General features: G+C 48.0%; 1 protein-coding gene across 1 annotated transcript; it reads left to right on the forward strand.

The window, feature by feature from the left end:
* The first annotated feature begins 749 nt into the window (after window positions 1-749).
* On the forward strand, window positions 750-23282 carry LOC104257057 (solute carrier family 23 member 1). The gene is made up of 12 exons (XM_059817042.1): window positions 750-803; window positions 4113-4262; window positions 5616-5773; window positions 10685-10844; window positions 12195-12376; window positions 15760-15880; window positions 16214-16370; window positions 16574-16827; window positions 20088-20252; window positions 20610-20718; window positions 21767-21862; window positions 23014-23282. The coding sequence occupies exons 1-12, from the start codon at window positions 750-752 to the stop codon at window positions 23280-23282; spliced, it is 1875 nt and encodes a 624-aa protein (XP_059673025.1).
* The last annotated feature ends 895 nt before the right edge of the window (window positions 23283-24177 follow it).

Here is a 24177-nt window from a genome sequence, read left to right on the forward strand (position 1 = left end):
TCTGATGATGATCACCATTCAGCTAGGATCCTTAGCTGAATGGAGATAATCAGATGACTTGTAGTCATCCTTTTTCACTCTTAAGACTTTTAAATCTCCCTGGTATCATGTTCTGATGACTTGATTATTGGTTGCTGCCTTTAAATAGGTTCCCAGTAAAATCCTCATTCTTTTCATGTTGTAATAGGATTATCATACAAGATGATTTGTACCTAAGCCAAAATACACAGCAGTTTACATGTGGAATAGGTGAAACCATCTAGAAATTGAATTTTCTAAAGATCAGCACAAAGCTCTTCAAACAGGCCCAACCCACGCGGAAAATGCATGTTGCTGTTGAAGCAATAATGAAGAAACAAGTTTCAAGGCTGTGCCAGGAAAACAGGGATATGTCTCGCCTCTCTCCCTCGCATCCTTACCTACGGAGGAAGTTTTTTCTGCCATCAGTTACTGATTCACTCAGTCGAGGGAAGGGCTACTTTCCAGTTTAGTTTGAATGCCGGTCCTCTAATCAGCTGGAGAAAAGGAGTCACTTCTTATATAAGCCAAGGGAAAGGAAATGCTTCTGCGATACAGCTCACATGAATAGCTAGGACTGAGTGCTGGTTGACTCCCGAAGTCCAGCTTCTGCATCTGCTCACCCCGTTTCTTTAGGGCTGTGTTGACTGGGACAAGTGGCAATTTGGGAGGCTTTCCTCTTCTTACTGGTCTTTCTTTTTCAAGGCAGTCCGTGAAGGAAAGTGGAAGGCATGACCCCCTCCTCAGACAAAGAGCTCAACGGGCTAGATAACCCCAGCTTTGTGGTGAGTCTGCTCTTCTCTGAAGGGTAATGCTTGCATAAACGGGTGTGAGCCCTGCAAAAGGAGGAGAAAGGGAAAGCCAGGGGGCTCGGACCGGCTGCAAAGATGCTGGTGCGTGGTAAATGTCTGTCTTGGCTCCTTTATCGACAGGAATCTGAGGAATGATTCCCTCACTACAGCCTGCTGCTGCTGCTACAGACTCAGCATACTTTCTACTTTCTGGCATCCTTTTCACTTTTCTCACCATTATTTCTAAAATGATAGCGTAGATGCGTGGCAGCGCAAGTGTATCTGTACTGAAAAGCAAGCCAGTTCGTGGCTTCTTGTGGCTGTGGTAGAGCATTTTATGTATTAATTAGTAAAATTACAACAGAAAATTAGCCTAGTGAAAAGTGTTTTTCTTTGTCTTCTGGATCTATTTCTAGTGGGGTAAATTGGCAGAGAGGTGGGCGAAAAAAGAGATTTGAGAGTCAGCAGGGGAGAGCACCCTGTAGGGTTACAGCAGGGTGGTAAAAGCTGTAAATTATGTGTCAATTCAGGGGTGTGCGGTGCACTGGAAATGCTGCGAGCTGTAAAAGCAGGGCAAGGGCCTGGAGCATGGCAGCCCCCTTCCTATCTCGAGGCAGGGGTCACCTCCATTAGAAACTGAAAGAGCTGTGTATGTTCTGACAGCAGGCGTGAGAGTGGGGTCCTGACACCGCCTTTGTACATGGACCACCATGTACAGGACCACCGGCCCTGGGGGACCTTGGAGGAGGCATTTAACCTCTTGGTGTCCAGGTCTCCCATTTCTCAGATAACTCTTGTAGAGCTGGCTGTGAGCAGTGGGGCTGCTGTGCCATCTGCAGGCAGAGCCTCAGGGAGGTACTCAGAGCAATGCGTAAGTTTTCTTTCACTATTGTTAACAGTCTCAGTTTCTACCTGTTCTGATATACTGCAGATTAGGCTTGTGACTTCCTCTGGTTTGAATCATCTCAAAGAAGGTAGAAGACAGAGACAGTTGCCCAGGACTGTGGCTAGACAGTTTTTAAATATCTCTAAGGATGGAGATTCCACAACCTCCCTGGGCAACCTGTGCAGTGCTCTGTCAGCCTCACAGTGAAAAAGTGTTTCCTGGTGTTCAGACGGGACCCCCTGTTTTTCAACCTGAGCCCATTGCCTCTGGTGCTCTCTTGTGCTGTTAACTCCACTGTACCCATCTCCTGCTGAGCCGTGCTTACTCCTCTCCAGCTCCTGGGGAGGCTCAGGCATTCATGTGATGGTCATGCGGGGCTGTTACTGGCACAGGCTCTGTCCGGTTGGAATACGCTTCCTGGTTAACGTGGGAAAAGTTGCAGTGCAAGGCAAGGAGCTTACTGCTGTCTGCCTAGCTTAGGATTCATCTACCCACGGTGTTATTCAGGAGTAGCTGTCCCCAAATAACTCTGTGCATGGGCAGTCTTAAGTACCTTGCTGTACATTTGTTAATCCACGGCTCAGGCTGTCTTGTTCTGAAATGAAAAAGTCTCCACAAGGAGTTATACAGGAATGCCTTTTGCTGTTGAAATTCATGCCTGAATTCAGTTTGAATTAACTCTGCCTTCACCTATCTATTCTGAAGTATCTGTAATGCTCCCAGTCTGCCTAGGCTGGATAAATACACTGTGTTTTAAAGGTATTACATAGCACGTTTCAACAGTGTGATCTAAAATGGGACTTTGAAGACTCAGCCGTGAAAATGGAAACTGGAGGTTTCAGGCAAATGATGACGTTCTTCAGGATTAATCTGCCACTCCTGCAAAATTTACAACTGAATGTAACATTAATTTTACATCCCTATTCCCTGACCACAGCATTAGCTGTTTGCCTCCGTCGGTAGGTAGGCTATGAGCATTACTGCAGCCACCTTGCTTTGCTGGGCATTTTGGTGTCTCCAGGTTCCAGCTGGACTTGGAAGATAAAAAAAAAGGAAGTTTCATGCTGACAAACTGGTTGAGCTTCTGACAGCAGGTTTCTGTCTCTGCCTCACAGAGCAGGGCATCCCAGCCCAGAAAAGCCCTTTGCTGCTGGCATGCTGTGGACTCGCTGGCTGGAGAAGGGGTAATCCCAAACCAATGGTTTGGGATTTTAATTAGCTTTTGCATTTGGCTCAGAACGTTGTGGCTTCCCAGGTAGCCTCCCTCTACCACATGCGCGTGAGTACAGGGGGGTGTGTGTATGCACAGGCAGGATATGCATGTGTGTGTGTATGCATGCACATGGGCTGTCTGTGTGCCCAGGCAATGTGTGTGTGTGTGTGTGTGCGTGCGTGCATGTGCATGTGTGTGCTCAGGAGTCACGGTGGGTTGGAAGGAGGAGTGGACAACCGGGGACATTTACTTAGCTTAAAAGCAGTGGCAAGTGAAGCAAAGCAATATTTTGCTTTCCTTGGCAAAACACATCTTTGTATAAATAAACTCTGCAAGGTGTGCAGCTCCCTGGGGAGCTCTGGGGCTTCTGGCTGCCTGGGAGGGGATCTGAGCCTTCCTGGGGAGCTATTTCAGACACTGACACCTCCCTGAGGGCCCAGGTCCCCAAGGTGTTTCCTGGTCCCCACTGCTGCCCCCGCCCTGGGGCATCCCTCCGGGTGCTGTTCCCCACAGCTGGTGACCAAGCTGGGGCAGCACCCCAGTAGCCCTGCTTTGAGTCTGCTCCTTTGGAATGTACTCTGGGACTCCCCGTCCACTGGTGTCCCTGTGTTTCACTCGGTTCCTCTGTAGGAGCGAGGTTTTCTAGTAAGACAAAGGGCAGGTGTTGTTTATCGAGGCAGAACGTTTGTAAGGGTGAATGTAAGGAGATTGGAAAGAGAAGATTTAAGAAAACGAAATATAAAATGTGCTTCTACTCTGTAATTAGTGGTGGACAGGTTGTTTTAGCATATTTTATCAAAAGTGCTGTCTGGGTGGGACAGCCAGGAGGGACAGAGACCAGGGGACAGTGCAGCTTTTTACTAATTAACCCACTGCACAGTCTTTCTTGCTTCTGGTTGCAGTTTCTCCATCCGTATCTAGACATTAATCATACTAACACACTTTGTCCAGATGTCCCTTTGAGACTGAGACACCCCCTAATGTTTCTTCTGGTCTAGACACACACATGCATATAAAAATTTTCCATAGGTGTTTTCACCCCAGTTTTCATTTCCCCCCCTTGCTCTTCTTTTTTATCATGCCCTTGTTGAAAGCTACATATGAGGTGTTCCTGCAAGATGCGGAGAGCAGCTGCAAGAGAGGCACCTGCTGGGTGCCTGTGGGGCCGGGCTGTGGCTAGCGAAGGGTCTCTCCTGTTTGCCAGGATGAAGATGGGAGCCACTACAGTTCCTTGCAGGACCACACTGCCTGGGCTCCAGAGGAAGGCAGGGATGTGGGCCACAGTGGCAGCAAGCTTGCCTACACCATCACGGAGATGCCCCCCTGGTACTTGTGCATCCTGCTGGGCATTCAGGTGCGATGGGGGAGCAGGTGGAGGCTGGGGGGTGGGTGGAAGTTTAATGGCTGTTCAGCTGGTTAATGGGGGTGAAACCTGAATTTGGGAATGCTTCACTTTCACTGGGCATGACTGGAGCTGTGGAGCTGGATGTCGGTGACCTCAAGTTCTCCTCATCGCTTCCTGAGCACCGACTGTTATCCTTGTACCCACAGCTACACTGTGCTCCTTGAAGTGCAAATGGGAAGGCAGAGTCCCCTGGGCCAGAGCCAAATAGTTAATAAGAACAGGTTGGATACTTCGGCTGAAGTTAGCCAAATGTCTAAGGCCTTCTGAATGTCTGCCTTCCCACGGCAATAAAAACTAAGCAGAAGTGCCCATGCTGCTTTGGCTGGTGTCCGTGCCCTGGCGTGTTAAATGACCCAATGGATCCAATGCCACACTGGGTATGGAGCCTCAGGGAAGAGAGACCTCAGAGTGATTAAGGTAATGATGGACTGTGTGTGGAGCTTGGAAGGTATTTTGTACTTTGTTTCCTTAAAAGGTCATCTCAGATTTAAAGTGTATTAGGACAAGGTTTTCTGAACACATCTGCATCATAATTTTAATAAACCATGCCTCTAATGAGCACAGTGAGTTTCTGAGTGCCTCCAATTCCACCACTGCAGTCCTGTGCTCTGAGGCAAGAATGGGGAAGTGACACCGACTGAAACAACCTTGCCTTGCCCATTGCTCACCACAATTAAGGTTAATATTAGAAGCGAAAATAAGTTTGAAAAATTATTTTCACATTTAGTAATTAACTGAAAGTCATTGTAGAAATATGTCTGTGACTCTTCAGAAAAATGCAATGCCTGATTTATCCAATTTTTATGGTTGTCCATGGTTGAACTGTATGAGAAAAGCTACTGATAGCAAAGAATGGGTAGCCTTAATTTGCCAGCTTTTTATTCTATCCTTTGTGATGCAAATGAGATGGACTGAAGCATTTGCACTCATTTTGCCTGATTGCTCTGTCCCCCTATCTTGGGATGTCCCCACCTTCTTGGAAGAGTAGCCCCATCAGCTTTGTCTGCAGGTGCTGAGGATAAACTGGTTGCATCTGACAGCGATCTGGGGAGTCCAGAGTACTACAAAAGGTCTTTGGGCGTGGAAAGTTGGAGAAATTTGTGGGTGTGCATTGCAATTTTTGTAGGTGCCTTGGAACAGCCCCTAACAGAGCATTAAAGTTGTCAAACAAGAGAATGGGTAATACTAGTATCACCCAAACGCAGATCTGTGAGTCACTTTTAGATTTCCCTCAACAACATGGGAATAATATATGACCAGTTCTGTGTCTTTCTTCACCCAGTGTTTCTCTGTTGCTCCTAGCATTTCCTGACAGCCATGGGAGGTCTTGTAGCCATCCCGCTGATCCTCTCCAAAGAGCTCTGCCTCCAGCATGACCTCCTCACCCAGAGCCACCTGATCAGCACCATCTTCTTTGTCTCAGGGATTTGCACCCTGCTGCAAGTCCTCTTTGGAGTCAGGTAGGGTAAATGCAAGAAATGGGACACTCAAGAAGTTTGTAGATGCAATTACTACATGCTTGGCCACCAGTCTGCTGCCCAGTTTATCAGTGAGGGTCATTTGCTACCCTTGCGCAATCAGGGCAGATGCCAAAGCATCCTGAAATCACTGTACATGATAGCTTTGCAGGGCTGCCTCGCTGTTCTGACTTTTGCATCTCCTGGTACTTGATGCACCTTTTGCTGGGCTTATAAGGAATCTGTCCTGCAAAATAATAAAGCATTGAAACATGCAGTAAACAGTATCTGCGTGCTCCTTACACCAGGTATCCTCCAGCTGAGGCAGGACCCTTCTGATCTGGGCCCAGGATCAAGGGAGCACAGATCCCATAGGAAACTCTAGGGCACGGGGTAACTGGGAGAAATTGAAGCCCATCTGCCACCCCTTAGGGACTCGGAGAGGTGCTCTGCAGCACATCCTGTTAAGTGGTGCCACCTCCCATGCTCAGGGATTCATGGCACAATCTGAATGTAAGCACGGTAAATCCTCTTTGCTGCTGAGCTGTTGAAGAGCTGGTGGTGAGGACATGAGCATGGAGTTGCCATTCACTACCCAGAAAATGAAGTACTTAATGAGACATGACTGCAAGCACTCTCCCTTGCCACAAAGACCCTGTATCTGCTGGCCTTGCAAAATTTCTTTCATTCCCCTTGTTGTAACTCTGGGCTGCCTCTCTCTTTCCATAGGCTGTTTTTTCTCCCAATATGGTGGGAGTCCGTGTTTCTTGCTTCAAAGGCAAAAATCACACATTCTTTGGCTTCTGAGTGTGAGGGACGCGGTTAAAACTCTTCTACCATCAAATCACTGGTCAGCTGCCAGCTCCACAAAATGTTTTTACTCCTGTTTCTTTCCCCAGTGCAACTTTTCCATCTCTGTCTGTCTTAAGAAGTGGCTGTAGGCAAACCTCTCCCTGGAGGGTGCTCCCCTTCTCCTACATTCCTACAAGATTAGTGTAGGAGGGGGGACACTCTGGCCACGAAAAAGAGAGGATCGGGTTCTCCTCAGTTTGGTTAAATTCAGGCTGGGGTGCATGACCGTGGCTATGGCTGCTGGTGCGATTCAGGCTGGAAACCTCCCAGGCACATCCCAAACTCCATTCAGAGCTGTGTTGTCCCCTGCTAGCTGTTAGCTGAGGATGAAAGAGTAGCAGGGAGCCTCTGCTGTGGCTGAATAGCTAAATGAGGAGCAACAGATCAAATTAAGTGGTAAGGAGTTGTTCCCATAGGATAACCTTGAACGGCTTTTGCTGTGCTGAGGACGCAATTGCCTTGTTGCTGGCCGCAACTATAATGTGTGAGGACATTCCTGCCAGAAAGGTAGGACTCAGCCTGCAGTGTGGCCGGAGGCGAACCAAGCCTGAGGAGACAGTTGGAAGCAGATTTTTTTTTTCTTCTTTTACTGTTTTCTGAAACCCTGTAGTAGTTGATAACCGTAAGTCACCAACAAGACAGCCAGGAAAGTGGTAAATACAAGTTGGAGGGGATGCTTTTTCCTGGAAAACATATGAGCCACTCTCCAAGGCCCTGGGAAACCCTGAGCTAAGCACTCTGCACAGTTCCCAGTGTCTGTATTTAAGAAAGACTAATTCAGAGGAGAAGAGGTATGGAGACAAAGTGTTGATGTGGTATGGGGAAGGGAGATGGTTCATCTTACAGAGGCTGGCCTGGTTAGCCTGGCAAAGTGGTGGCTCAGAGGGGTACAGCTGCAGCCTGCAACTAGTCTGGGAGAGAAATGGGGGGCATCAGGCAGGGAGAAACCATTTCGGCTGAAAGACAATGGTGGCACATGAACGAACTGATGGGAACTGGCCATGGAGATAGGGAGGTTCCCACCAAGAGCGACTGTAGTTTAGAAGCAGCCCTCCAGAAGCAGCAGCCAAGGGAAAAGCCAGACCCACTGCAACCTGCAGCTCGGTCGTGTTACACAGCATGAAAAAGCAGTGACAGGTCCTAGACGGTCATTGGAGACACTATCCAAGAGGCTCCTGAGGGGAGACAGAGGTCGCTTGCCATTATGGTGAGCCTCCCTTAGGCAGATGCTTGGACATCGTGTAGTGATGATCAGAGCATATTTCCTTCTCTAACCTGCAGCTTTACCTCTTGCAAACCCCGCTGGAAAGAGCTTAGCATGTCCCATATGCATCGCCTCGGCACCCCAGTTTGCTCTGAGCCCACCCCTGCCAGCACCGGCTGTGAAATAGCTTGAGGGCCAACACAGCGGGAGCTATAAATCTACTGTTAATTCAACAGTGGTGGCACTGGGCCTTCTCTGTTTCTTTTTGTTTGTTTTTTGCCTTGCCCAGCAAAATCCTTTGAAGGCTGCAACATATTTGGCCGAATGCCGTAAATAAGCGACTCCACAGATGACTGATATTCAAATATAACTTACTGGCAAGCACTGACAGTGCTTCAGTTGCGCATGGCATGAGTAATTGCAGTGGTATAAATATTTGTTTTAGGTGACAGAGACGTGGTGCTGTTACAGCTATGCCGTCTCTTATTTTCCAGTACTTTCCAGAGAATGGTGGAAACGCCTCTGGTTCAGGGAAATGTGTGCCTTGCCAAGGCACTCACCCAGCTCGCTGCCCTGCTGCTTTTCTGAGCAGGTGCCATGAGAGCTCCTGATGCAAGGAGAGGTTGCTTTGGGGGCTGCTCCCAGGGGTGATTTCTAAATGGAGGAAGCTGAGGCACCTCAGAGGTTTCCCTCAACTTGTTCAGAGCTGCTGTGCCAGCCTGCACCCTTGGGCAGCTTTGGGTTTTTCAAGCATGCTAGAGGAATGGCCAAAACAACTTGCACTGAAGTGGGGGCTTAATGCCTGCGGTGGCTTCTCTGTCTCCATTTCTCCCTGAGTGGAAGGAGAAGAGGCTGGAGTAGCTCACAGGGGCACTGGCTCCACTGTACAAAGCTCTGTACGAAGCCAGTGCTGAGCACCTGTCACATTAAAGGGGCAAAGCAATTTGGCAGAAAATAAACCCCCTTGCATTCCAGCTTGTCCTCAGATATCAGAGGGGCTGGGGGCAGCTAGGCTTAGATTCTGAGTGACGCCCAATTCTCTGTGTTACAAGTCTGGTTGTGCTCAATACATATGTATTGAACTCCCACGATTACGCAGGCACTCGTAACGCCATACACTTTCAGTCTAGCCACGTTGCATGAATTTGCACAGCCACCCTTAAGGAATTTGGTCACATTCAATGAGAACTGTCACAGTTAGATTAATGAATAGTAATATAGCCTGGCTACAAATGCGTTAAATCACAAAACAACTCTATAGAGGTTTCTAAGTCTCCCGAGGAAACACTTGATATAGCCAAGTATTCAAATCTTACCCAAAAGCGTCCCTATGGAGGGGAAGAGAGGTTCAGCCCGTCGACTGATCCCAGATGTCAGAGCAGGTCTGCGATGATATCTTCCCTAACATCCCTCCTCTTTTAAGCCTTTTTATACTATTTTTTACTTTACAGGTGGAGCTTGAGTGACTCTAGTCATGTATTTCTTTGTTGTAATTGGTGTAAAAGTTTCTCACTTTGCTTCTAAAGGTATAGACCAAGAAAAATTCAGAGCGCAGGCTCAGTGAGGGGTGGTCGCACCTTGGAGGTGGGTAGCTTTGGGATGGAGGTATGTTTTTTGGTATTATAATGAGATTATAATGAGCAAAATTCACCCAAGGATAGTATTTTATCAAAAAGGTGACAGACTGTGGGCCCATTCCCAGGTACTCCACTACACACCATTACACACACTAAATCGGTTATTGTATCTTTGTACAGTAGCATTGTCTTTGACCAGGTACGTATCCTAATTATCAGGGTGAGTCTCCATCTCATTGTTCCATAGTACCTTCCAGTTCCCGTCTTATCACAGAGCCTGGCCATGGTGTCTCCACTCTGCTCCACCCTCCATACAGTTTCTCTTAGAGTCAGCACACCAAGCTCCCCTGGCGTTGCCAACATCTAAGGTTGCCTAGGGAACTTTGTGGGATGGAACCCTTGCATGACCGCCATACTCCATCCTGAAAGTTTCTTCAATGCTGTACCTTTCCTTAAAATGTGAATATAGATTTAATTTCTAAGTCACCTCCATCAATAATTCCACAGCACCTCTGGAGGTGAGAGCTCCTTGCTAGCCTGAGGGGCTCTCCAGAGTGAGAGTTGCTCTAAGCCAGGAGACACATGATGTGCAGGGAGAGCCAAGGTCTCAGCCAGACAGCGCACTCAGACACCTCATGTGGGTCTCCTTTCTAGTGTTGGTGGAAATAGGGCAGAGTCATTAGCTTTAAAAAACTGTACTGAAAGCCAAGTTACATTTTCCACTGCCTTCAGTCTGAGGATGGTTGTGACGTGGGAAGTAGCCAGCGCATGTCCTTGTGTTCTTGAGCAGGTTGTGAAGAAAACTGAGGCAGCTGAAGGGGACAGAGGAAGCAACTGGATATTAGGAAGATTTGGGCCTAGGTTGATGCTAAGCTTTTCTTCGGGGTCTCGCCATCTTTCTTCCTTGGTCTTCTCCCCTCCTCCAGCTTTTTTCTTTGGTTGTTGTTTTACTCTGTGCTGCTCCATGGTCTAGTCACACCTTAGGAGGAAAACTTTTTCCTTAATGTGGGGTAGCAGAGTTTGACTCCAGCACCGATAAGCCTCTCCATTGGCAGTGTTTGAACCTGAGCTCTTCCCCCCGGTATGTTGCTCTTGAGTGCAATGGGCAGCAATGCCCACCCATGGTCAGTGATGAGGACCTTCCAGAACATTTCAAAAGATACTGCCAGAGGCCTTGCGCAAACCGATTTAAAAATTTATTTCACTTTCCTTTCACTCACCCCTATGGAGCTGGGTTTCTAGCATTCTTGCTCGTCATCTTTTTTTCTTCTTTCTTTCCAGGTTGCCTATTATTCAAGGAGGCACTTTTGCGTTCCTGACCCCAACCCTGGCCATGCTGTCTCTCCCCAAGTGGACGTGCCCTGCCTGGACACAGAATGCTACCCAGGTGAATACCTCTTCACCAGAGTTCATCGAAGTCTGGCAGACACGGATGCGAGAGGTATATTACATTTTCAGTGGCACCTGCTCTGTATCAGGGCTGTTTGCTTTCAGAAAAGCACCTGACCATGACAGGGCCATCAGTGCTGGAGAACCCACAATTCCCAATGGACCTTGGCCCTCACCCTTTTGCAGCTTCCTAAGCATCTAGTCTCCATTAGGAAAGCAGATGCTTCGCTGCTGCTGAACAGGGGACATGCAGACCTCAGGTGATTTATGGTCCCTGCAAAGTCTCCACTTGTCCAGCCAGATCCTTTCTCCATGAAGTGTGGTTAGCCTTGAGGAAGGAAGGGAGGGAAGATTTTTCCAAGGAAGGGACCCTGTCTAAGCACAGGAAAACTAGTAAAAACAAATGCAAGGGCAGAGCTTACTGTCAATATTAAGGAAAAGTGCATTCTTAGGTAGTCAAAAGAGAGGAAAGGTCAGGGATCTCAGTGCCTTGTCCTACATCTATTGCCTTATCAGAGTAGGTGGCTAAACTTGCCTCTATCAATCCATACATTGGGGTGCTTTGCAAAGTGCACGGGAAGCGTGAGCTCATGAAGGATTTGCTGTGCAGCACAGGCTGCCCTCCCTGCTGACACTCGTAAATCTGCCACAAGGACAGTGCTGCCTTCCCCTTTTCAGGCTGCTTCACCCCAGCCCCTGTGTTTCTCTTCCCTTTGGAGCCAGGTGAGGGAAGGTGCTGAGCACCGCAGAGGAGCCAGCCTGGGTTTATTACCAAATCTGTGAAGGCAGAAAGCAGCCTAACCCCTGAGTCCCCTGCCTGGAGCTGAAAGGAGCAGCAAAGGGCATTTCAGGATGTAATTGTTGGCTACTCAGCAGTGATTGTAAAACACAGGAAAGTTCAGGGTGATAAATGTGTCCCCGGAGGGAAGCCGATACTCAGAAAAAAATAGAGGCTGTAATGACCCACCTGCCCTACCAGTGTGCTGAAATGCCCCAAGCCCTTCCCAGATGGGAGGTGAGTGGAGATGATGGCCCTGCTCCCATTTTTGGGTCAAGCGCTTTCCCCCTGTGTTTTGGGGGAGCAGGAAGAGAGAGTGCAGGGAAGCTGATGCATGCTTGGGTGGCCCAAGAGGCTAGGGAGGAAGGGGTGTCTGGAACAAAATTAGCCCTGGTGAGGACTAAAACCATCACCAACATAAGAGTTGGTGTGTTGGTACTTTGGTGGTCCTTCCCCACATGTAATGCTCAGCCAGGCTTTGCTGTAGTCAGTGGGAAGCCTCCGTGCTGGTCCGTCACTGGAGGCCGAGCTTTGCTTTCACACTGGTTTTGCACTGACTTACAAAGAAAAGGCTCAACAGCTGGAGCTCCTTTCAACCTCTGCTCTCTTCCTCCATTTTTCCAGGTGCAAGGAGCTATCATTGTAGCTTCCTGCTTTCAAATCTTCGTTGGATTTTCTGGCCTGATCGGATTTCTGATGAGGTTCATCGGCCCCCTGACAATTGCCCCCACCATCACCTTGGTTGCACTACCTCTTTTTGACTCAGCTGGGGATGAGGCTGGGCAGCACTGGGGCATAGCGTTCATGTAAGTCTTACTTCCCTGTGGGAAAGCTGAGCGGACACAAGCTGCCTACCTCTAATATGAAATCAAGTGTTGCAGTCTGTAGCAGCGTTCCGCTGGGTTTGAGGTTTATTTGTTGAGCACTAACATGAGGCAGGCTTGTGCAAGACAGCAGTGTGGCATAGTTGTCCCCCACCTGCCCCCCAGGAGGTTAGAGCCCTTGGCAACAAAGCAAAACCCAAAAATGAGTTAAAAAAATCTGATTTTTGTGAAAATCCAAAGTTCACAGGTCAGTAGAGAAACAAGTCTTTCTCATGTGTGGTTCCTGGGGACAGTCTCCGTCACAGTAGGCCATACACACTGTCTTACACACCCATTATTTAAGTTAAAAAAAAATTCCTAAAATGACAAAGTTGAGCACTCAGTTAGGTATTCCTTGAGTTAAAATAGCTGGTGCTTTATGTATTGTTTTCACGTGACGAGGAGGAATTGTTTTCTTCACAGGGAGCCTGTAGGGCTCTGGAAATGTCTGTGCATGTGGCTTTGCAGCATTGAGTGCTGTTTCAGGGATATTTGTGTGCATGCCCTTGTGCATGAGTGTACAAGTGTGCAGGATTTCCTTGGTATTTCAGAAACAAATTCAAAAAGCAGAAATGCCATTGCATGGTTCCCCTGCAGATTTGGCACCTTCAGGCCCCTAATGCAGACTTCAGCTTGGGATAACATGCCAATAGGAGTAGGTTGTTATCCTCTCTGTGGGCTCCCATCAGTTTGTTAGTGCTTTCACAGCACTTTGGAGACTCATAGGCCAGGCTTGACTGCAGCCCCAGGAAGGCAGAGTGCTGTTGTGAGGATGTGCTCCAGTCCACCTCTCGCCGTTTCTCTTCTCCTCCCTGCACCTGCCCTCCCAGGCCCCAAAAGCCACCTCTCTTCTCCACCTCCAGTTCCTCGCTTAACTGGTTTCTTCCACCAGCACCCCATACAACCCCAAGGCCTGCCTGCCCCCAGCTTGCCTTTCACCATTGTTTCTCCCACCACATCTCTGTTCTCCATCTCTGATGATTTGTCCTAGCCCTTTGCTTAGCCAGTCTGAATTTTCCCTTCAAAATGTATATCTTTGTCTGGACTATCTCTGTTTTCTGCCTCCTTTCTCCAGTGGCTCCTAACCTCAGTGCCTCGCTTGACCTCTTTGCCCAGCTGTGCTGCTCCATTAATGGGGTCCCAGCCCTGCAGCCCGTGTCCCTGTTCTCCATCCTGGTCACTCTTTCTGTCCTGTTCATTTCTGTACCATCTTCTACCCGTGCTAATCCCAGTCCTTTCTTCCATGACTCAGAAACCTTAGCCCCAGTCTGATCATTGTGCTTGGAGCTGTCTGAGTTTGTGTCCTCTTTTGCTACCTCCATGCTCCTTGGGTGCCATTAGGGAAAGGGGGAGAGGGGTGATGGAGAAGGCAGAAGACAGCAGCCATGTGGCCTCAGCCTTTCTGTCCAGCCCTGTCACATCCCAGAGCCCCCATGACAGGCCATACGTGCTGTTGCCTCAAGAAACTGGTCTAGTGCGTGCTCACTTGCTCTCTGGTGATGGCGCATCACTGGGCAAGGCCTGGATGTACTCAGAAAGCTCAGAATCTTTATGGGCTGCAAATGCTAAAACCTGAGATGCTGACTGTTTGGGACCTGGGATGAATGATCATTGTTACAGACTGATCATAGTTGAGCAGATTTTTGTGAGAAAGAGCAATATCCCTCACCCCAAAGAACAACTTCTACTAAATCTGTAATTTCTGCCCCAGGTCATAAGCAGACCCTGCTACTGCTCAAGGCAAAATGACCTTAATGCAGGCTATATACTCTATGTCCATTTCCTGAACATCACTCTTTGAAATAGCTTTGGGATATATTTTCCCAGAAATATTTGGCCTGAGGCAGATGTTTTCCATGGAAATTTTCATCCTGAATGGGTAAAGTTAGGCAGAATTATAAGCATCTGAAAATAGCATTTGTTAATGGAATATGTCAGGCAACCTGAATAATAAGCAGTGACACCTACCTGAGATAGACGAGGGCTCTGCAGTGATTCATAAGGCTGCCGAGCACCTTTATTAAAGCAAATGCACAAAACGTACGCTGAGGCAGTCTGTCTGGGCTCTGTAGCTTTAGAAACCACGAATGGAAACCAGTTCCTCCTCAAACTTTCTGCCTCCAGTCATTCAGTGCTTTGAATCATGATTGATAGATAACCTTTGGCTGTATGTTGTGGCGTGTCTTTGCAGAGAGGTGAGGTTAGCATTTCCTTTGCACTGCAGGTATTCTGCCTGCCCATGAATATTGCACCTTTTCATGCATGGAAAACTACCAGTTTTCTGTGCACTGTCGGTGCACTTCAGCTGGTGCAGTTTCTCACCAAATCCTATAGAGATTAATTCACTCAATGTGTACAAATCAGATTTGTTTTCAAATATGAGGAGTCCTTCTGAGGCCTGATTAACATAGGAGGAAAATGTCCAAGGTATTCTACTGGCTCAGCAGTCAAGGTGGGGTGCCAGTCCCTTCCCCCTCGCCTCCATCTTCATCTGGTTGCCCTTTTTGCGGGGAAGACACACGAGGGCAGACAGGGCTTGCTGTGAGCACACCCAGCTGTGCTGCCATTCGTGGGAGGTGCATCCTACACAAGGGATGGGACAGGAGCTGCACCTCGTGGTTGCTTCCACCAGAACGAGCCCTGGGTACTGCTGGGGGCACATGTGAGAACCCCTGCCCTGGAGGACCCCTCTGCTGCGCAGCCCTTGCAGACCGGAGGGCTGTGCTCTCCCCTTTTCTGCTGGCTGGGAGGGCTTTGTGGGCGCCAAATACAGCCCCACAGTCCCACTGCATTTTTTTCTTTCAAAACAGGGAGTTGCACAGCCAGATCAAATCCTCTTTCTTTTCTCTGTGCCACCAAGGAGCTTTTTGCCACTTGCAGAGCAGCATAAGTAAACCTGAAATCAGGAAACCAATAAATCCTGTATTTCCAGTATATCTGAATTACACAGAGGTTCAGGGACAGTTTCCTACAGAGCCTGCCTGGGCCTTGCACATCTCTCAGGTCTTTCTTTTACTCAAGTGTCATTTTGAAGCTTCCTGAAACTGTGTCATACTCACTGATGCACTATTTGGGGGGTCAGTCTTGAAACAAAAAGGGGAAAAAAGATATTTGCAAATGCAGAGGAGCTATCAGTAGAGTATGGTGGAAAGCTTGTTCCACCTGAGGCTTGCTGGAGTGGGGAGACACCCTCTGGTGCTGAGAGCCTGTTTTTTGGGGTCCTCTGGAGTCCTGGGTCCTTGGGTAGCAGGTCTTCAGTTAATGTGGGGACAGGTGGGCAGCTGGGCACCCACTTTGTCTCATGGTCTCATTTTCCCTCCTCCTAGGACTATTTCTTTCATAGTTCTGTTCTCTCAGTACCTGAAAGATGTCCCTGTGCTGCTGCCATCTTACCAGAGAGGCAAGAAGTGCCACCTCTCCCCGGTCTACATCTTCCAGATCTTCCCAGTACGTTGGGGTTCCTGGAGACCCAGTGGTCGTGGCAGAGGGACTGGCCTCACCCATCCTGGGCTGCCTGGGCTCTTTCCACTTGTGTCCAGCCAAGTTAGTGCTTCCCAGCCCATCCTGCACAGCAGGGGGGCAGAGGGGGAGAAGGTCCCTGTGGCCCTGCATGTGGAGAGGGAAGGAGAGGGGGAGGGCCACCAGGACCCCCTGCTATCCCTCTGCCTCCAGTTCATGTGCAGGGGAAAGGGTCAGGCAGGGAGACACCTTGTCCCCCACAACTGTGCCGGAGACATGGCCATGCCCTAACCAGACCCTACTGCTGCATGTGATGGGCAGGTGCTGCTGGGGCTCTCCCTGAGCTGGCTGCTCTGCTACGTGCTGACAGTGACTGACATCCTCCCTGCGGACCCCACTGCCTACGGCCACCTGGCCCGGACGGACACCCGTGGGGACGTCTTGTCCCAGGCTCCTTGGTTTCGGCTGCCTTACCCAGGTACCACTGCCCCCCCCTTTCCCCATCCTGCTGTGCTGCTCCCTGGTCCAGCTTGCACCTCCGCTTATGGCTACCAGGGGAAGATGAAATGCCAAAAGTCAGGCAAACACACACAAGCACCCTTGCTGTTCTTCCCCTCCGCCCTGCAACAGATTTCAGGGCAAACATGCCCCACCGACCTGAATCAAGCTCTTTACTTGCAGGCCAATGGGGAGTGCCAACCGTCAGCCTGGCTGGGATATTTGGCATCTTAGCTGGGGTGATATCCTCCATGCTGGAGTCCGTGGGAGATTACTATGCCTGCGCCCGCCTGTCCGGGGCCCCGCCGCCGCCAAAGCACGCCATCAGCCGCGGGATCGGGGTGGAAGGCATTGGCTGCCTCCTGGCCGGGGCCTGGGGGACAGGGAACGGCACCACGTCGTACAGCGAGAACGTGGGGGCCCTGGGCATCACCAAGGTGAGCCTTGCTGCAGCAGGGTGGCTGTGGTGTCCCGGCCCTCCTGAAGGTTTCCCCTGGGGGTGTATGTACAAAGGAGTGGTATACATGGGTATGTGCTGAACCTGGGACATGATCTTAGTCCACCTCCTGCAAGGCACGCCAGAAAAATGTGCCCTGGCACGTTGGTGACCACCTCAGCAGCACTACGAATCATCTGACAGAGGTGGTCAGTCCCCCTTTTTCTCTGCCTATGGTCTGCATATGGGATGAGTGCACACTGCTGTTACGGCACCTGGCTTAGGTGAGACTAAAGAGAACGTGTTACAGCTGAGCTAACCTGGAAACTTTATCAAAGACTCTCTGTCTGTGTGTGTGTGCGCCTGTCTGTCTTCCTAAATATATTTATGAAGAAAGAGGAGAGGATAGGAGAGGAGAGGAGAGGAGAGGAGAGGAGAGGAGAGGAGAGGAGAGGAGAGGAGAGGGAGAGGAGAGGGAGAGGAGAGGAGAGGGAGAGAGAGGAGAGGGAGAGAGAGGAGAAGAAGGAAAAAGAAAATATTTAATAGCGTTTCAAATTTCAGAATTTTTATAACCTAAGGATGGCAGTCATGTGAAAGGTAGACTATTTCTTTGGGATTATAAAATGTGATGGCAAAGGTTTATGTTTTTACCTCTCTATAAAGTTTTGTGATTCCTTGAGTATCTTATTGCTCTCATAAGGGAAAGAAATTTCCAGAGATAAGCTTGACAATCAGATCATAGATTTTCACTAAGCTTTACAGTCAGGGGACGGGTACATCCAGCATCCAACTGGAGAACATTTTTAAATCATTGTCAAATAAGCAATGTCATGTCAGCAGAGCTGTGAGTCAGTAAATAAATGCAGAATTTGACTTACGGCTCCCACTCTATAATATTGCTTATTTCACTGGATTTTATAACCTCACTCACAATTACCATTTTTCACAGACTGAAGCATTAGTGTTTGACCGAGGTGGCTGCTTCCAGCAGCAAGGGCTGTCTGGATGTCTGCATGGAGTCCAGCTTAGCCTGTCACCCCATGTACCTTGTCACTATGAAATCTGTGCATACTGACCATATACCTGAGCCCGTTCTCTCCTGACGTATAGTTTGCTGCATACGTTGCTTGTATGGGATGTAGCATAGTGCAGAAGTGCTCAGACTCATAATTATCAGATTATAGAACGTTCTTCCCATGTACGCTAAGTCCTTCAGGTGGACATGCCATTCTTGCTGATTCAGGAGAGATGTTTCCCTTAGATCCCACCTCTGTTCACCTTGTTCACACTTAAGAGAGCAGAAAATACAGTCTCTCAGTCAACCTTAAATCAGTGTAAAGACTCTGGCTGGGATAGATGGGGATGCTGAGAGCACAAGGCAAATTTAATTTCATTTTTTACATGGGAAACACATTTTTCCGTAACAAATGGAAATGCAAGGGACTTGTTTCCTCTACTTAAACAGAGGTGTCCAGCACCACCTGAAACATCTTTGGATATCTCAGATATCCACAGAGGCTGTCAGATAAGGCAAAGGAGAAGCTGCTGGAAGCTGCCAAGATGTAACATCTTAAATGGCACTAGGGACCTGTGTTTAAGCTGCTTGATCAAGCCCAGCATGCCAGTACTGAGCTCTCAATTCCAAGAAAAGAAGAGGAGGGTTTTAAGGAGAGGTAAAGACCTCAGAGTCACCATATAGATAGTAGGGAACTGTGCAGTTTCTTTGACCTTAAGAAAGAGAACTGGTTTTCTTGTTTTCCTGACATAATTGAAACAAACTCTAAACTAGAGGCTTTAGCAGCATACGGTCACAATTGTGGTATCAGTGGATTAGGTAATTTGCCTTTAAGGCCAACTCCATATACTGGGTTATTCGACATTTTGGCAAATTAAGAATCTGAAACTTCATTCTAATCCTGGAACAAATATATCTGTTGGCTTTTATTAAATTACAGTTTTGATGGTAATGGTGTCCCAAGGTTTTAAACTGAGGAATATAAAAAGCCCACCTGAAGGCAATGCATGATTTTATTTTGAAACTCCCCACCAAATCTTTTTCATTTATCTTTCACAGTCAAGTAAGACTTAAAATACTTTAAAGGGACATGTTTAAGAAATACTTAAAAAGAGACACTACTAGTTACTGGGAATGTTTTTGTTGAAAGCATTCACAAAAAGCCCTTACTGGAAATATGATATTCTTCAGATATTTAAAGGGAGGGATTAAAATATTTAATTGAATTATAAAATGTTTGCAGACGATTACAGTTTCCCTTTCTAAGACACGAACGTTGTAAATCTTAGCATGATTCTTTAAGCTGTTGAAGTTCTGGTGCAGCAAGGTGTATCTTGAATTGAAAGTCTAATAAATATTGCTGCTTTTCTTTTTAGTTTCCATAATCTGTAAATGTCTCTTTCATTCCTTTTTTTGGCAGATACTCTTTTTCTTTCCTATTTGCATGCTCTTAACAGATCTGAATGAAAGACATGGCTTGGTGCTTCATCCCATCTTTGTTGTAGTGCCCAACCAAGAAAAGTCCATCCTGGCTCTTCCTAGGGAAAAAAAAAGAGAAAAAAATGGTTTTACGGAAGCTAGATGGGTGATGAGAGATAGGGGCAGACCAAGAGACTTCATTGCTTCTTGTTAGCCATTTGTTGACCATGGGAGGGATATATCAGATCCCAGAGCTTGTGATCGAAGCAGCCAGCCTGGCCAGCTCTGCTCTCCCAAATCTTGGTCTCCAGGGAATGGAGGGATCGGTGTGGGACACCTCATTGAAAGCCATTTTTAGATGGCAATCCAAACCCTGGTGGAAGGATTGTCCAGTGAATTGACTGGGTGGTTGCAGCTCCAGCCTGTTGGGTATGTCAAGACATTTCTAGGCTGGAGCGAGAGCAAAGCTCTGTGTGTGTATTATTGTGCTCTTAATTTAATAATAACCTTATTGTTTAATAGCAAACTGTTAAAGTCCTGATAACAATAGGAAAGAGGATAACATCAAGCAAATAGGTGTGGATCCATGATCGCTCTCAGAGTGCCTTTCATGATAAATATTTACTAGTCTGCAAATACAGATGCTTCCCGTGCAGTGCGAACATCCCAGCTCACTGGTGGCTGCATCTGAACCTGCGACTGAACGTACCATTGACCGCTTCGGCCCAAGGTGCAATCCCTGCCCGGCAGGTTGGTGCTGGAGCCTGCCATCCCTTGCCTCTCTGCACTGGTCGGTGCGTGACTGCCTCCTCTTCCTCTTGCCCCAGGTAGGGAGTCGAATGGTGATCATTGCTGGTGCCTGTGCCATGCTCCTGAGTGGCATCTTTGGGAAAGTTGGGGCGATGCTTGCCAGCATACCCACCCCCGTGATCGGAGGCATGTTTCTTGTGATGTTCGGAGTTATCACAGCTGTGGGCATTTCCAATTTGCAGGTAACAGCTGTGTGAGTGCTGTTTCATCCCCAGGGAAGGGGACTTTGGTTTCAAGTCAGGTTCTTACCAGGCTGAGTCAGATATAACCACGCTGCAGCAAATGTAAACATTTGCGTTGGCAGTTCCTCAGGTGAAGATGAGGGCATGCACCCAGAGGGGCTAAATCGCAGAGGGCTCCCTGGTTGGGGCAAGTCTTGCTGGCACCAGGGCAGCAGGATGACTAACACCTCAGCAGCACGAGGGCTGCTGCCCGGGTCCACTCCTGCATGCAGTGTTTACGTTCATGTCTCATGAACACAACAGTAATACATGGATTTGGGTAATTCCAAATGTAATGTATACAATTTCTCTATGCAGTACACAGATATGAACTCCTCCAGAAACATCTTTATCTTTGGATTTTCTGTGTTTGCTGGCCTCACTGTTCCCAACTGGGCAAACAAAAATAGTGCATTGCTGGAAACAGGTAAGAAGCGACATCAGAAGCATTTTCTGTAGCATAAAACTGAAGCAAAGGCTGATCCAGACAAATCTTTTAAAATGCAGGTTTCCTGAAACCTGTTCTTTGACTGTTGCCTGTTTCCTTCTAGGAGGGCTGTTCTTGCCCTTTGCTCTGAGGCACAGCTCTGGTGCGGAAATCTCTGTTCCTGATCAGTGACTGCACCTTGCCAGATTCCTGTCAGGCTAAGGATTGCAGAGCTCTTCCTTGGGACACATTCCTGGGATGGGGCTTTGGGCAGGAAAACACTCCAGGGCTGAATCCTGATCAAGATCTCAGTGAATGAGGCTTTCTTACATGGTCATACACAACAAAACTCTGTGCTTCCAAAATGCAAGAGCAGACTCCTCTACTAAATGCCATCAAGTTCACTTTATTGAAATTTCCAGTCCTCCAACAGTTATGCCTTCATTGTATCTCATGTGACTAATGTGTTTGTCACAAAGGCTGTAGTGTCCTCTCAAGGTATATTTGGCATGCTGGGTGGTGTGTTGAAAGAGCTGGGCCCACAAATCACATGCTCTGTAGATGGTCTATCAGATGCTCTATGTCACTGGGCTATTTTGCTCATGTTGAATAGAAACATCACACCTGATTAACTTGTGGTGAAATCTCATGCTAAATATACCTATATTTCTTTGGGATCTGAAGCTTGTGCTTTTGTAGGGAACTGCTTGGTGTTATGTTGTGGAGGTGCAGAACATGTTCGGAGCAGGAGGCGGCTTTTTCTGGGACAGTGCTGTGGTCTGCACTGTTAATAGGCTCTTAATGTACTTACGAGTCATCTCCTGCCCACTGGCAGCTGGGTCAGTGAATAATTAGGCAGAATAAAACTGTAGGTCTGAAACTGGTAGTGAGATCAATCTCCCTTGCGTTGCCAAATCTTAAGCTCTGCTTTGGGATTTGCAAATCTCGTCTAAACAAGCATGCAGTTTGCAGCCTCTCGTCATGGGGTGTGTTGCTGGTCAACATGCGTCTCTCTGCACCACTATCCAAAGCTTTGTTTTTCTGCTAGGAATAATCCAGCTGGACCAGGTGATCCAGGTGCTTCTCACCACTGGCATGTTCGTGGGCGGACTCCTGGGGTTTATCCTTGATAACACCATTCCAGGTAGGATTTGCTGAAATGAGCTAAGCTACTAGTTTGTGCCTGCCCTAGGGTTTGTTTCCTAGTATTTTTTGTCTTTATGACTACTGCTGTATGAGTAGGAGTTGTGCTAGCAACCATGAAACACCATGTGACTGAACTCCCAGAGAGGGGTGAGGAACAGGAAACATCACTTGAAATGATCTCTGGTTGGAAAACAACAGCATATCAAAAACTAACACATTTAAGGTTTATTTGGGAAAAATGTCTTTTAGGGAAAATGCCAGCCTAGATCCATGTTGCTGGTTGAAAGGAGAGAGAAAGGCAACTACAAGAAGTGGAAGAAGCCAACGCATGCCTCCTTATGACAGCTGCTAAAACTGAGGCTGAACTGGTGCCACAGCAGTGGAAAGCAGTAGGAAAGGCTGATGAGCAAAGATAGGATATAGCACCTGCAGCTGGCTCTCACAGACAGCAAAGAGCCTCTGATTTTCATTGAGCCTGGGGAGGGATGGCATAAGAATGGGGGAGGAAACCCTCTTTTCTGCTACAGAAAAAGAGCACGAAGGACACTGCTAACCAGATTCTTTTACCATCTCAGGCTTCTTGGAAAGCCAATCTCCTTTTGGCTTATTCATTTTCTTGTAGCCCTTGATCTTCAGCTCCTCTGGGCAGAATTTCCAGGTGTGCTCACTCCCTTTCCCAAGAGGGACTCAGCTGCTGCAATAATTACATGCACTTAGCAATTCCTTGGCTAGGGTAAATGCCTGTGACTGACTAGTAATTGCTAGTTAAACCTTATTCCCCTACTCCACAGTATCTGGGCAGTTAACATCCAGCCTTGCTTTCCTAGCACTGTATGACCCCCCTTTGAACAGTTCTTGGATCCCCCATGGCTTCTGAAAACCTGTCTTGGTATACTTGATTCCTGTGGAAAGCAGTGGAGAAGACTGCTTATCTGGAAGCTGTTGCAGGAAGATGGGTATTGTCTAGAAGCTTGTTAGTGAATTTTTGTAAAGAGCGAGCTTTGGAGCTAGAAGGGTTTAAGTGCAAGAGATCTGTATGTTGTGCTGGGTCTGCTGGGATTTGAGAAGTGGGTGTGAGGCACACAAGGTAGTCCTATGATCGGAACACCCGCTGTTTTAAACACAACGATCTCTTTTTTGCTGTTGCAGGAACACAGGAGGAGCGGGGGCTTCTGGCGTGGAAGAACAGCCACAGGGGAGAGGCGAACAACTCTCAGCTTGTTTCCAAGGTCTATGATCTTCCATTTGGCATAGGCACCAAATACTGCACTGTCTCTTGGTTTCAGTATCTCCCTCCTTGCCCCAAAAGCCTACCTGGCGGAGAGAGAATGGATGAACTGAAGGCTGGTAGACAGGACAGCAGTGGTAAAGCAAGCTCAGAAAGAGACTCTGAGATAGGTGCTGATACAAGGGTATAAGTACCTGGCAGGTGAACTCATCTCAGAAGCAGAGGTCTGAAAAGCATGTCTGCAGCCCCCATCATTTGAACATGAGCTGGCCGCTCTTAGAGGCTGGAGCAGGAGAATAATGTCTTTCTCTTCCCAGCTCTGCCCCCTGCACCACTGGTGACCTTGAGGGAGTAATTTTTCTCCTCTCTGCTCCTGCCCACCCACCTCTAGGAAGAACATAATCCCTCTTTGGGGAACACCAAAGCCCAAGAAATGCCCAGTAAAGATGTTCAGTTTCCTTCCTTGCACTGAGCCTTGGGGACCCAGAGGAGCAGCTGTTTAGCTGAAGCAGAGCTCTTCCTGTCCCCTATCCTGGCTGCTCAAGGGGCCACAGGAGAAGGCATCCCTGATATGGGCCCTGTACCACTCTCAGGCATCCCTTGGGCTGAGGCTAATCCCCACCACCTTAAAGATCTCTAATGGCAACACTCACACCTCAGCTTGTGGTTTACAACTCATCCTGGCCAAGGGGAAGGAGTGGGCACCTCTAGGTCATTATTCATCTCATTCCATATTCCCATAATTTAAAGTCAGTCAAATGAATGTTGTTGTAAGAAAGGCATCTTCTGAACATGCCTCTCCCACCTTAGACCACAGAGCGAAACTAGAGACCTTACTTAGGTTCTTGACCTAACAGAAAAACTGAGCATCACTGAAATGAATCCCACCTGGGGTGCTGGGAACAGTCTCAGGGGAGCCAGCTTCTCCAGAGCACCAAACCCTACAAAGATGAAGCAATTGTCATCAAAGATGAAGGAGAAAACTCTTCTGCTCGCAATATCTAATGCATCCCTGCAATCTGATGCTATGTCCTGTGTGTCCCCCCCACTGTATCTGTTTGGTCTGGTGTGGTGATTGTGCGGCG

This window comes from Gavia stellata, chromosome 4, assembly GCF_030936135.1.
Source record: "Gavia stellata isolate bGavSte3 chromosome 4, bGavSte3.hap2, whole genome shotgun sequence".
Lineage (NCBI taxonomy): Eukaryota > Metazoa > Chordata > Aves > Gaviiformes > Gaviidae > Gavia > Gavia stellata.